Source organism: Perca fluviatilis, chromosome 1 (assembly GCF_010015445.1).
Source record: "Perca fluviatilis chromosome 1, GENO_Pfluv_1.0, whole genome shotgun sequence".
Classification (NCBI taxonomy): Eukaryota; Metazoa; Chordata; class Actinopteri; order Perciformes; family Percidae; genus Perca; species Perca fluviatilis.
In genome coordinates this window covers 9854413-9869300 of record NC_053112.1, presented here as the reverse complement: position 1 = coordinate 9869300, position 14888 = coordinate 9854413, and the positions used below count along the sequence as shown (strand labels likewise).

At 40.9% G+C, this 14888-nt stretch overlaps 2 protein-coding genes across 2 annotated transcripts in view; one reads left to right on the top strand and one right to left on the bottom strand.

Annotated features, from left to right (window-relative positions):
- LOC120559237 overlaps positions 1–11221 on the top strand; it is a 353225-nt gene extending 342004 nt beyond the window's left edge. Inside the window, exons 23-26 of the mRNA XM_039800800.1 lie at positions 10111–10371; positions 10499–10595; positions 10710–10767; positions 11029–11221. Coding sequence (XP_039656734.1) covers positions 10111–10371; positions 10499–10595; positions 10710–10767; positions 11029–11112 — 500 coding nt within the window. The 3' untranslated portion in view covers positions 11113–11221. The remainder of the gene's footprint in view (positions 1–10110; positions 10372–10498; positions 10596–10709; positions 10768–11028) is intronic.
- The window catches only part of LOC120559226, a 339258-nt gene that overhangs the window by 114345 nt on the left and 210025 nt on the right, over positions 1–14888 (bottom strand). The window lies entirely within an intron of this gene.

Below are 14888 nucleotides of genomic sequence, written 5' to 3'. Positions count from 1 at the left end.
GCTCATTGTTACTTCTAGGATTTTTAACTGTTGTGCTGATGTGTATGTACATCATCTTTATATTTTTTTTAGAACCTGGGATAACATATAGCTTATTGTTCTCATGTCCAGCTCTGCAGGTGCAGGTGATCAGAGTCTATCAGTCTCAGACCTATGCAGAGCTGAAGTGTCACAGCAGCTGCAGTCCAGCTGGTGGTCTCTCCTACGTCTGGTTCAAGAACAGAGAACACATTACCTCGGTGGAGACATCTACTTATACAGCCTGGTTTAATCCCACAGACGTCTTCTCCTGTGGGTTGAAAGGACATGAGAAGTTCCCCTCTCCTTCAGTGTGTGAGTTTACTGTGTCAGGACACAAACACACTGACATTACAATACAATGACAATTTCAGATGTAATCTCACTGGAGTCTTCTGATTCTTAATGTACTGTAGTTCTGAGTCTGATTGTGTTTCCTGATGTGCTCTGTGTTACAGTGATACAGGGTCAGGATGGCTGGGGAGTGACTTACACCTCTATTCCGATCTGTGCTGTTAAAGGATCAGCAGTGGAAATACACTGCAGCTACACATACCCATCCTGGTGGAAAAGCAGTGTTACTAGAGTTGAGAGAACATTATGGTTTACTAAAATGAATATTAATGAACCTGTAGATCTGACAACAGACTCAGATTATTCAGATCGTGTGCAGTACAGTTCTAATAACAAGGACTGCACTCTGAGAATCTCAGACCTGAGAGAGAGAGACTCAGCTGTGTACGAGTTCATGTTCACAACAAACCAAGAAGGTGGAAGATATACCGTTCACATGGAGTCACTTTGTCTGTCACAGCAGGTAACATTTCTATTCATATGTTAAATACTTTCAAATACACCAACACAGTACATGTAAAACATTGAACATGGTGTTACGATCAATCAGTATGTGAAATTACTTTTAACAAACAATTACAGTTAATAAATAAATACAGTTACTAATTGCTCGCTGCTACTTATAGGAATTGTAACTGTATAGATTTTTGTTCTCATGTCCAGCTCTGCAGGTGCAGGTGATCAGAGTAACAGTCCAGCAGTCTTCTACCGAGGCAGAGCTGAAGTGTCACAGCAGCTGCAGTCCAGCTGGTGGTCTCTCCTACGTCTGGTTCAAGAACAGAGAACACATTACCTCGGTGGAGACATCTACTTATACAACCTGGTTTAATCCCACAGACGTCTTCTCCTGTGGGTTGAAAGGACATGAGAAGTTCCCCTCTCCTTCAGTGTGTGAGTTTACTGTGTCAGGACACAAACACACTGACATTACAATACAATGACAATTTCAGACGTAATCTCACTGGAGTCTTCTGATTCTTAATGGAGGTGCAGCAGGATTATTCATAGAAACAAAAATCACTCCAGTAGTAGAAATATTCAGATATACTTTATGTTCTGATGTTACATTTCAAAATTCTTTCCTATTATTATTTCAGGACGATTTGAACTGTAAAATATGATGTTGCTTCATTTTATGTTTAATAATTCTGTTATTAAGATGCTCCATTACTTGATGATTTATGATGTCATGGCCAAAATCTCCAAACTGCAGTTAGTTGAACAGTTTTGGACTGAAACAGAATCCATACTGTCAGCTTGTTAGTTTGATTTTAAACTTTAAAATGGAGTTTCTGAAGATGTATTCATGACAGTATTTATGTTAGTAAGGATAAATCTGAAAACCATTTGATTATATTCACATTTATTGTCATCTCACAGAGAACAGATACTGACTCAACAGAATGCACAACTTGACTGCTACTATAACCACAGGGACTTGATAAAATAATCTGAAACTGGCCGGTAACATCTGCAAACTGTAACAACAAAACTAAAACAGCATCTGAACACAAACAAGACTGAATATTTATGTTCAGTCTTGTAAAGATAACATTTGTGTAGTTAATGATGCAACAGCTGTGAGTAGAAAGAAATATTAGGAGGTAGTTTGTTGTATTTTTTATTTCATGGGGAAGGCCCAATAAAAATATTAATAAGAGCCATTTTCCAAAATAAAACTCAAGCTTCACTCCTCACCCACACGAGAATCGGCAGAATTATTTACAAAACATGACAAAGAAGTGAACTGCACTCTGGACAGATGCCGGGACGCACATTTACGAATCTTACTATGGCCACGCCCTATGAACCAGCTCGATTGGTTGGGGTTATGCATTTTACCTCGAATGGTTAAGGTTAGGATAGCCGATTGGTCAGGGGATAGGACCTGTACAAATGGGGTTATGTTACCTTGCGTAAGCATGGACGCCTGGCCAATAAATGCTATTGAAGGGCGGTTCTTGGCGTGGCCATACAATAGGTCTGGCAACCTCGATTCCTTTTAAGGATTTGTGTTATTCTGAGTCACTAAACTGATCCGGGTTGTGCGAGTCACTTGAGTCAGTATTGCTAATTCGGCAAGGAAACTCAGTCCTAGCAAATTTCCAATGTTTTGGACTGTGTGCTCGACCTAAGTGTATTTTAACATACTACATTTATACACCACATCTACACTAGGCCTAGCTAGTGATGGTCAAATGAAGCTTGGCGAACCAGTGTCTTTACTTTATGAGCTCACTAGATGGCGCTCTCTGTTCAAAGAAAAAGGTTAAAGGAATGGCAATTCAATGGGTTTTCAAACCCTTTGTTGAACAGACAGCGCCATCTAGTGAGCTCAGAAAGTAAAGACACTGGTTTGCCAAGCTTCATTTGACCATCACTAGGCCTAGCTAGGCTACGTGCAGAACATTGTATGTTATTTCAGAAGTCAAAGAATGGCTTTTGTTGTTGATTTGCTTTTCACCCCGACTCGAGGAGACTTCACTTGCTCAGATCCACTCATGACAACGTAACCGGCTGGTTCTCGCGACTGACTGACTCACTCGAGGACTCATGAGTCTCATGAGTCCTCGAGTGTGTCCCATGGTCTGCGAGCTTGCCATGTTTCCGGCTCTGAGTCTGCGGGTCGGGAAGTTCCTATAACCTGTCTCTGACTGTCTTTCTGCTCACTCAGTCGCTTGAGTTGACTTGTGGAGTTGTGGTTGCCTACGAAATTGTAAGTTATAAAGCTTTTGGCAGCTAAGATGGCTAGGACTAGTAGTAGCTAATGTTGCAAGAGGTTTGTGTGCGGCGCTGTTATCATTTTAGAATGAATTGTAGTAGGACTCAACTGAACCGGGTTAATGATACCAGAGATCCCACGACTCATGAGTTAATTTAAAGACTTGAGTTAGAGAGCCGAGTGAGTCACGACTCCAACAGGTTTAGGCCATAGTAGGATTCATACATTCACTGCCGGAACAAATAATAGGGATAGTTTAAAAGAAACAAAAGTGTTAAACAAAAGTAATAATTCAATAATTAATTTGTCATTTGTTCATGTATTCTAATCTTATCTTATTCGCCGTTATTTTATTTTGCAGCAAACGCTGTACGTGTGGAGTTTAAAAACTGCCGTGACTCAAAGAAACTGCCGAGTCATCGTAGCTTCACTCCGTCCGCACCTCTGCGTGTGTGTATGTGTGTGTGTGACGGAGCACCACTCTCTGTCAACATGCAGAGGACATCTCTGCACACAGTTTATCCAGCGGAGCCACCTAAACAAGCCAACATTATTAAAAGTACTTTTTCTAATCAACATCATTATCAACATTGTGTGCCTACACCAAATGTTACCAGTCTGCTTGTTTATGTGTGTTACACATCCGTGTTTGGTTAACAATAACAGCCATGTGTGAGTTTCTCACACCTCAGTGTTCTGCATCTCTTTACAGTTTCCGTTCTACAGCAGCCTGACCACCGTCAAAAAAAGCAACCAAGCAAAGCAGATTCTTTTTTTATGTGTGTGTATCTGAGATCTCTGTCCAGAAGAGCGCAGTCCCAGGAACAGCTAACGTTAAAATACTCTCAGGTCTCTAAGAGAGGAACAGAGCTTTGAAGAATATATACAGTACAGGCCAAAAGTTTGGACACACCTTCTCATTCAATGCGTTTCCTTTTATTTTCATGACTATTTACATTGTAGATTCTCACTGAAGGCATCAAAACTATGAATGAACACATATGGAATTATGTACTTAACAAAAAAATGTGAAATAACTGAAAACATGTCTTATATTTTAGATTCTTCAAAGTAGCCACCCTTTGCTTTTTTTGATAGCGCTGCAAACGCTTGGTGTTCTCTCAATGAGCTTCATGAGGTAGTCACCTGAAATGGTTTTCACTTCACAGGTGTGCTTTGTTAGGGTTAATTACTTTACTTTTCCCTTATTAATAAAAAAGCAAAGGGTGGCTACTTTGAAGAATCTAAAGTTGAGGACATCTAGATCCATCTCTATTGATGTGAAATGTGAGTAAGCTCCATTTTAAAAAGCAACATACAGCTAGTAACTGTCTGAATTTGTAGGAGTACTTTGCTGATCATTCCTTATTTTTTTCGGCTCAGTCTGCTTCACATTGACAGCTGTAGGTCACTGAACAGCAGTGGATGAGGAAAAGGTCGTTTTTAGTCGCTGTTGGCATCAGTTTGACTTCTCAGAACAAAACTACTCTATGATTTGTCATCATTTTAATATTTTCACACATCTCCCCACACCCTTTTACCAGAACATTTAATTGGTGTGTATCATTGTACAGTAGTAGTGCAGTTTTTATTACCTGTATAACTGGAGATGTTAGTGATTCATCTGAAGGATTCAGTCATGTAACAGTTAATCTGTCTGTCTATTAAGAGTTCACAAATAGGAACCAAACTTTGCCACATCATTCTGTTAGTTAACAGACGGTGTGAGGTGTTGCTTCTCTGTATGGTTAACAGTAATCTGCCTTTAGTGATCTAAATATAACACACAGTAGCAACCAAATGTCAGTATGTACTCACTCATCTGCTCTACATTGTTCATGATACAAATGATTTTCCATGATGGAATATATACTTTTTCTTTTACAGTGGGCACAACTGAAGCCCTGAAGTTTGGGTAAAACTCAAACTCCAGTCTGCACCACCAACAGTCACCTGAACTAAACAGTTCACATCAGCTGCAAAACTCATTCACAGCAACACAACTCTTAACACACGTCTCAAAACAGGCTCAGTGCAGCCAAACACTCAGAACAATCCTCACTGAGATAACACACACTGGCACTCAGAACACACTGAGAGTAAACACACACTAGCATCAAACACCAAGACAGAAATTACAAACTTTCTCATTCTTTACAGTTTGAACAATTTGAGTGACTTCACACTACTCAATAGTTTCTTTAAAGAAAAGCTATATATTTTATAATATACCAATGTTACGTAAGGTAAACAAGAAGGAATGAAAATCAGCGGTTTGCTTCAATATAGTATTTTGTCTCTAGTAATTTATGGAATTACAGTAATGGAAAAAAAACTAAAGGTACATAACAGTAACAAAGAATAGTGTGACTAATCCGGCCTCTCTCCAGCATCATGCAGCAAGTTTTCTTCATCACATTGGATGTCTCAGACATCTTACCTGGACATAATGGTATCTCTGCTCTTTTACCTGTTTCTCTCAAATGGTACAGTGTAGAATTGTTTCCTTCTTATTTGGTGTTTGTATACAAAAAAGGCTTTCTGAGCTTTCTCTATATAAATACCGTATATGTTCACTAACTAGTCTAAAACAAGACACCTGCTTAGGCTTTCAGCTAAAATAGCGATCAGCAGTGTTTGATAGGCACCAGACTGAAATCTATTCTGTTTTGAATGTGTGGTTAACAGTGTTGACAGCAGTGTGTTAGCATTTGAACAAAGTGCTGTAAATCCAGAGTGTTGTGCACATTGTGTTTAAAGCCATGAGATAAGTGTGTAGAGTTTTGAAAACTGTGTTCAAGCAATGAAAAACAAATTAGAGATTGGTCCACATGAACTGCTGCTGTACAGACTGGAGTTAGAGTTTTGCACACGTGGCTTCAGTTGGGCCCACTGTCGTTTAGCAATCAGAAAAACTGTAATGTGTCTTTACACCTTGTGTCCTACAGATGCTCCAAAGCTTCCCTCTGTGTCAGTGAGTCCCTCTGCTGAGATAGTGGAGGGCAGTTCAGTAACTCTCACCTGTAGCAGTGATGCTAACCCAGCAGCTACTTATACCTGGTTGAAGAGCAATGTAAAGCTCAGACCTCCCACTGAAGAACAACAGTCTGGTCCTTTCCCGTCCATCTCCCACGTCCTCTCACTCTGGACAATATACATGTAGAGCTAGGAACAGGCTGGGGTCTAACACATCCAAACCCATTTCTATTAAAGTGAAATGTGAGTGAAACCACTTTATTTAAATAACGGTAAACAGTTTAATTTTAGTTAAGTTAAGCCGATACATATTTCTTCCAGTTGTTCAAAAGCTAGGCAATCAGTTTCAAACATACTTTTAGGATATTTCATTTTTTAGCACATTCGAATGTAAGATACTACTCATTGCTTGTTACCCCCTCCCCACACACAACACACACAAATAAGAAACTCCAGTCTGGTTGAGGAGAAGGAGAGCAAATTATATAAAATCACATCTCTTTTTTTTTTCTTTTTTTTCTCGTTTACTCCACTGTGTCTCAAACCAAGTGTCATACCTTCAAAATAACACAGCGTATAGCAGTGATTTTCAACCACTGTGCCGCGGCACACTAGTGTGCCGTGAGAGATCATCCTGTGTGCCGTGAGAAATTATCCTATTTTACTTGATTGGTCCAACAAATTTTTTTATTGAGTTACTACAAATAATTTGCCATTGTTGCGCATCTGTGCCTGCAATGTGATATCTGGCAGAGAAATTAAATACTATTCTGTATCAGTAGGTGGCAGTATAGCGCAATAATGACCTTGTTGATTTAAGACAATAGAATTACTGCCTCCTTTCGAGCGCATCCCGCAGTGACAGGATGTAAGCAGTAGGGCCGAGATCATTGATGTAAGCTTGCAAAAGCGATGGATACATTTTTTAAAAGGAAAAATGCAGATTCTGATCTTATTAGGCTACAATGGGTCATTTTGTAAAATTTTTGGTTGGTGGTGTGCTGCGGGATTTGTTTTATGTAAAAAATGTGCCATGGCTCAAAAAAGGTTGAAAAACACTGGCGTATAGAATGTAGAAATGGCAATATCAGCTGCTCAGTCCACCACTTTGGTCCTAATGAAAATAGATTAAAAAGTGATTCATCTGTTGTCATGACATTTTTAAAAAGCCTTACAGAGCTGCACAGATTGCAGGGGGCTGTTATATTCTGTCACTTGTTCAACATCTGTTAGAACTAATGACCACTTATTGCCTACCTACAGTGCCTGCTCGAAAGTATTCGCCCCTTGAACTTTTCGACCTTTTGCCACATTTCAGGCCTCAAACATAAAGATATAAAACTGTAATTTTTTGTGAAGAATCAACAACAAGTGGGACACAATCATGAAGTGGAACGAAATTTATTGGATATTTCAAACCTTTTAAACAAATAAAAAACTGAAATATTGGGCGTGCAAAATTATTCAGCCCCCTTAAGTTAATACTTTGTTGGCGCCACCTTTGCGATTACGGCAGCTGTAAGTCGCTTGGGGTATGTCTCTATCAGTTTTGCACATCGGAGACTGACATTTTTGCCCATTCCTCCTTGCAAAACAGCTCGAGCTCAGTGAGGTTGGATGGAGAGAGTTTGTGAACAGCAGTTTTCAGTTCTTTCCACAGATTCTCGATTGGATTCAGGTCTGGACTTTGACTTGGCCATTCTAACACCTCGATATGTTTATTTGTGAACCATTCCATTGTAAATTTTGCTTTATGTTTTGGATCATTGTCTTGTTGGAAGACAAATCTCCGTCCCAGTCTCAGGTCTTTTGCAGACTCCATCAGGTTTTCTTCCAGAATGGTCCTGTATTTGGCTCCATCCATCTTCCAATCAATTTTAACCATCTTCCCTGTCCCTGCTGAAGAAAAGCAGGCCCAAACCATGATGCTGCCACCACCATGTTTGACAGTGGGGATGGTGTGTTCAGGGTGATGAGCTGTGTTGCTTTACGCCAAACATAACGTTTTGCATTGTTGCCAAAAAGTTCGATTTTGGTTTCATCTGACCACAGCACCTTCTTCCACATGTTTGGTGTGTCTCCCAGGTGGCTTTTGGCAAACTTTAAACGACACTTTATATGGATATCTTTAAGAAATGGCTTTCTTCTTGCCACTCTTCCATAAAGGCCAGATTTGTGCAGTATACGACTGATTGTTGTCCTATGGACAGAGTCTCCCACCCCAGCTGTAGATCTCTGCAGTTCATCCAGAGTGATCATGGGCCTCTTGGCTGCATCTCTGATCAGTCTTCTCATTGTATGAGCTGAAAGTTTAGAGGGACGGCCGGGTCTTCGTAGATTTGTAGTGGTCTGATACTCCTTCCATTTCAATATTATCGCTTGCACGGTGCTCCTTGGGATGTTTAAAGCTTGGGAAATCTTTTTGTATCCAAATCCGGCTTTAAACTTCCACAACAGTATCTCGGACCTGCCTGGTGTGTTCCTTGTTCTTCATGATGCTCTCTGCGCTTTTAACGGACCTCTGAGACTATCACAGAGCAGGTGCATTTATACGGAGACTTGATTACACACAGCTGGATTCTATTTATCATCATTAGTCATTTAGGTCAACATTGGATCATTCAGAGATCCTCACTGAACTTCTGGAGAGAGTTTGCTGCACTGAAAGTAAAGGGGCTGAATAATTTTGCACGCCCACTTTTTCAGTTTTTATTTGTTAAAAAAGTTTGAAATAGCCAATGAATTTCGTTCCACTTCATAATTGGGACCCACTTGTTGTTGATTCTTCACAAAAAATTACAGTTTTATATCTTTATGTTTGAGGCCTGAAATGTGGCAAAAGGTCGAAAAGTTCAAGGGGCCGAATACTTTCGCAAGGCACTGTATGTTTTCTCCTCCAGATGATCCAAATCTTCCCTCTGTGTCAGTGAATCCCTCTGGTGAAATCGAGGAGGGCAGTTCAGTGACTCTGACCTGTCAAAGTAATACTTATCCAGCAGCTAACTACACCTGGTACAAGAAGAATGGAAATCCAGAACTTCAACCTCTCAGTGAAAATACACCGCTTGTCTTCAGTTCCATCCAGTCCTCTGACTCTGGACAGTATTACTGTACAGCTGAGAATGAGCTGGGGAGGACATCTAGATCCTTCTCTATTGATGTGAAATGTGAGTGAAACAGTTTATTTAAAATTAAAAAGCTTAAATCTGTCCAGTCTTTACAGGAAAATATTTCTACTGATCCTAACTACTTTCTTCAGCTCTAGTTCTTGCTTCCCATTCACAGTCTTCTGATTTTCACTGAGCAGCTCCAGGAGATTTTAGGGGTTTTGTGCCGTTTGGACTCAAACCATCACACATCAATGTAGTCAGACCACCTTTAAAGTCTAAAATGCTGATAGACCAACACGGTCTCAGGGCAGTTCGTGAAATTCTCACGTTATTTTGAATCTATTGATTCGTGTACAACAACACGATAATCTTGTTTTTTCGTGGTGGCCCGCACAAACTGGTCTATACGGAGATTAACGGGGAAAAAGCAAACGTCACACCCTGGGACACGCCACACCGCGCGCACCCGGGGGCCGCGCGGGCGCGGAATAACGGGATGGCGGAGGTTGGGTTAAAGGAAAAAAACAACGGGGAAAGACTCTGACACGGCCACAGGGGGAGGACGCCTCACACGCTAGGACACGGTCGCAGGGAACGCGACAATAACGGGACGGTTAACGGGGAAACAAAACACCACACACGGGACACGATCCCCGGCCTCCGGGGTGAAAGTCCTGAATTGTTGGACCCATCCACCACCTCAACCAACCTCATTATGCGGATTTTCGGCATTTCATACTACTTGCTACCGTAGTCGTGCTGGCCACCACGAAAAAAACGAGAAAAACGTCCCCGTTAAATAACGTGACCATATCACGAACTGCCATGAGACTGGGTTGGATAGACACAGCTACACAGTGATAGTAATTTAAATACCATGTGTTCTTCTGTAGTGACCTAGAGTAATTTCTGTTAACACATCTCCTCCAGATGGTCCAAAGCTTCCCTCTGTGTCAGTGAGTCCCTCTGCTGAGATAGCGGAGGGCAGTTCAGTGAATCTGACCTGTAGCAGTGATGCTAACCCAGCAGCTAACTACACCTGGTACAAGGGGAATGAAGACTCACCAAAAGCATCAGGACAGATCTTCACCATCACTGACTTCAGAGCTGAACACAGTGGGAATTATTACTGTGAAGCCCAGAACAGAAGAGGACGTCAGAACTCCACCTTACATCTGACTGTTGTAGCAGGTAAGTTTCTCCATGACACTAATTGGCTCATTAACAGACAGTATCACCTGGCAAACTGATTCATGAATCAACCCCCCCAATAAGGTCCAGTACTGTTTATCTAATGACTGTCTATCTCCATTTCTAGATAAATCAACAATAACACTGATAACAAACAGCATCAGGTTGACTCTGGTGGGGGTTGGGGGGCTGATTCCTCTGCTGCTTTGTTGTCGCAGGATGAGGTGAAACTATAAAAATGAATCATCACTGATTTTTTACTATTACTTCAACTCATAATCATAGTTTTGCAGTTTCCCATAAAACCTTGTATTTTTTTGTTTTTGGATTAAATTCAGGAAGAAGAAAGCTCTGAGCTCCACCACTGAACCAAATGAACCCATAGAGACTGTGGAGGTGAGAGAGAGAGATTTGGGACAGAACTTACTCTACCAAAGGGTCATCATTTGTTGTTTATGAGTTCATAAAGACAATTCACATATAACTTGATTTGTTCAATCTTTCTTCATAGAAACCACAGACGTGTCTTTACCGTCACACATTTTCCAACCCCATTTCTTGCAGAAGTCCTTTTTAACCAAAGAGCAATTTAAGGAAACAGTCTTTCTTTTGTTATAAAATCTAATTGACTTTCATCTTAATGTCTCTCCCCATCAGTTAGACTCTTGTCCTGAGTATGAGGACATCTCAGAGACTGCAGCACAGACAGAAGACCCAGAGGAGCAGGAAGACCTGGTGTGAGGGGGGGATTCTGAGAAAGAACTCATCAAAACTTTATGTGGTTTTCTTCACATGCAGTCAAACCAGAGGGAGACTCACATGTAGGAAAACAAAAAGAAGTCTTTAACTCCAAACTTTTTCATTCTCAGTTTTTTAGAAGCAGCAGGTAGCAGAAGATTAGAGAAGAATGCAGCTTTATTTGTACCTGTGCAGGTACATAACAGAACTGAACTCAGTTCAGGATTTGACTTGGTATGCAAAGTGATATTTTATGTAGTAAATTACTTTTAAAAAATTTTGTTCACCTTTTCACATCACACCTGTCCTGGCAGAGAAAGCCAGTAAAGTCCAACTATTCCACAGCATGTACAGTAGATCTTATATGGTATATTTTTACACATTGAAAAACATGAGCTCAGCTCTGTCAAACTTTGCTAGTTGTTCATTTGTATTGAATGAATTGTATTGTATTGCATGTATTGTAGTGTGAACATGATGCCAGTTCCCTCTCACTGCTGCAGAGGGAGATAGTGTTCAGGTGCAAGCTTTTGATTTCAGCTAAACAAACTCTTTTTGGGTTCATTCTTCAGAATGAAGTTTTTATTGATCAGTAATGAGTGCATATACAACTTAAATCAGTTGGTATGATCTGATGTATTTCTCACTTGCCCAATGTTGTCCATCTGTAAAACTTGTCACAGTGTAATAAACGTTTACTCTGGTGAACAACCTAAAACAGCAACTGGCTGATGGAATCAAACTGACTCTGTCCTTCCACTGCAGCTCAACACTTCAAGGAAAGAGCTAATTACATTCTAGATGTCCACTTGATTTGTCTCACTTGAACAGTAAATTCTCATCTCACTTATAGGGGCCCTATGTAGTTTTGGCCATTGTAGTTTTTGCTCGCAGGTCTCTCTATAGAGCCCCCCCCCCTACAGCTTCAGAATAGATATTTGGCAGCTCCTATGTTTACTTGTGTCTGACTCCTCGCTCGGTCAGTCTGCCGTTTCCTCTTTCTCTGTTCCTCCAACAATACTTTCCTAGCTTTCTGCTTCTTTTTAGCCGGCGCAGCCATGAGGATAGTGTAGAAAAACTCCATCGCTACCTTGTTAGCCGGTTCCTGAATGGGCGTATGTGTGCAGTGCCGTGAAGCAATTCCTTACATCGCGAGACCTGATATCACGCCATACTTCCTGACGATGAGGCCGGTGGCTCGTCAGCCAAAAGTTGCAAGGGTGGTTTTTCTGCTCACAGGTGCTAGGGGGGAGCAAGACGACCACCATTCAACTCGAAAAAAGTCATATAACTATTCCAATGACTCCGAAGCTGTTCAGTTAAGGTAAATTAAGCTAAAAAAAACTGCATATTTCCCCTTTAAAGCAACACTAGAGAACCTTTCCCGCTTCGGTCCCCCTACAGGTTGTCTCATTGGAACTACAGCTCGCGCTACCTGATCTGGCAAACTTGCATAATGTAATGTAATGGACAATTCCTCTTCCAACCTGCAGGGGGACCGAACCCGGGAAAAGTTCTCTAGTGTTGCATTACTTAATGGATAGTATGAACAGGTGATATTTCAACAAAAAACAGACTGATATCAAAGCTCAGGATCACAGTTCTTTAGCTAATTTGCCGCTCCTCTTTTTACCCTGCAGATATTTTACTGAGTGCTCATTTCATGCTATATTCTATTTATTTTGCAGTAAAATTCTTAATATTATATTATATATTATATGATATGCTTTTAATCATAGAGTTGAGACTGACCAGTTGAGTATGAGATGTCCTAAAATGGTCTACATATTTACTGAGGTAACAAATTCACCATTAAGCTAAAAAACTGCATATTTCCCCTTTAAAGCAACACTAGAGAACCTTTTCCCGGTGCGCACAAGTGTCATTCTTCTGTCACCACATTCGGACAAAGTTTTTTTGTCTCACTAAAAGAAATTGTTGCACTGCTCAATTATCTTTGGTGTTAAATGAGCCTTAGGCTCTGACACACAAAACCTGACGGCTGACCGTCGGCAGAAAAGGCAGTTGGACTGATCAATTCGGCTCCCCGAGGTCCAAAAAGTGCCTCGGAACACACCGGCGCCGCTTGAGCGTGGCGTTCTGCGGCGTGAGTGCGGTATACGTCTCCATAACAGCATCTTGCCGCTAATCTGTATTGTCACCCAAAAAATGAAACCGGAATGACCACGCATCACGTGGGTCTGGCTTCTCCAACCCGAAGCATGATGGCGGCTTGTTCGAAATACCGAATAAATATCTTACGAAAATAGTTCACTGAACCGTCTTTCTGAAAACGTTTTACATGTAAGGAAATTAGGCCATGCAGTTGCTGAATCTGTCTTCATTTCAGATCGACAAAGTTCAGTTTAAAAGATTTTCGTCCAGATTTTGAGAGGCGTTAGTCACTCATCCCGCTTGCCATTTCCGGGTTAGCACTCCACCAATCAGATTGGTCATTAAGTCCGACTGCCCGCCCTCCCGATTCAACATGACATATCGGCTAAGGTAAAGGCCAGGCCGGCGACGTCGGACTTCTGACGCACGGAACACACTGAACAGACTCGAGTCTCTGACACCGCCAGAACCGTCCGGGAGCGATTATCAGGTTGGTGTGTCAGGGCCTTTACTGTCTCATGAGGCTGCTAGTGTTGCTGTAGACTTTAAGCCATTCTGTTAAATAAACTCTGCATGAATTAACATGTATTGATGGCATTGCACATACACACCTTTGTGTTTACCACTGTTGAGAAGCTGAAATAGTGTGTGTGTGTGTGTGTGTGTGTGTGTGTGTGTGTGTGTGTGTGTGTGTGTGTGTGTGTGTGTGTGTGTGACCTCACGTCCTCTTTCTGTATAAGCAACATGCATTTGTCATTCATCTTCTACTACTTGCTCTGTGTTACTGCATTAAAAAGACGTTACCAGTGCTGTTTTAAAATCCTTTTTATCTTTCAGGTGTCTATAGTCAAACCTGCAACAGAGTGACAGAGGAACTGTCAGTCAGTGGGAACATGGAATGCCTTACCTTCATGTTGGTCCTCCCCTGTATACGCTACAAACTAAACAGGAACCCTCCTAGTACTACTAGTGGTCATACAGTCAACTCCACACATTACCTTTAATTACTGTAAAGATGGGTAACATAACTACAACAAACTACATTTGTTTAATGTTAGTTTATAGTGATTGTTATTTGTGTGTAAGTTAAATTGGTGTACATGTACTTCATGACTGGAATATATTTATTAAACATGGTCTTGGAAATTGAATTAGAATTTCTTTTACACACACACACACACACACCTCACCTTTGCAACAATGTTACATTTAGTGTCCGTCTCTGTCTAATGTGACTTGTTTTTCTTTTCATGCATATTAATGATTTAAAGAGGAAGGAAGCCAGGGCCGGTTTTTAACAGTGTGATATATGTTAAATACAAATGTACCAACCCCAGAACAAACACTCCGTCTTCAGAGACCACATCGTCCCTTCTTTAATGTAGACATGTTTATAGTGAGTTCCTGACACACAGTATTTCTCATGTATGTGATCTACCTGCTGATTTAACAGAGACCAGAGGAGCAGCTATGAGGTTTACAGCAGCGCGCAACGGTGGATTTGTTGTCTTCCTTCTCTCTGTACAAGTGCTATGCATCTACATTTGTATTGTAAGGTATTTAGCACACTTCAGATATACAAAGGAAGGTTGTTTTTCAGTAAATAAAAAGATTTGATGTTATACAATTTGGTGCGATCCCTTCAACATTAGACATTCACTTGT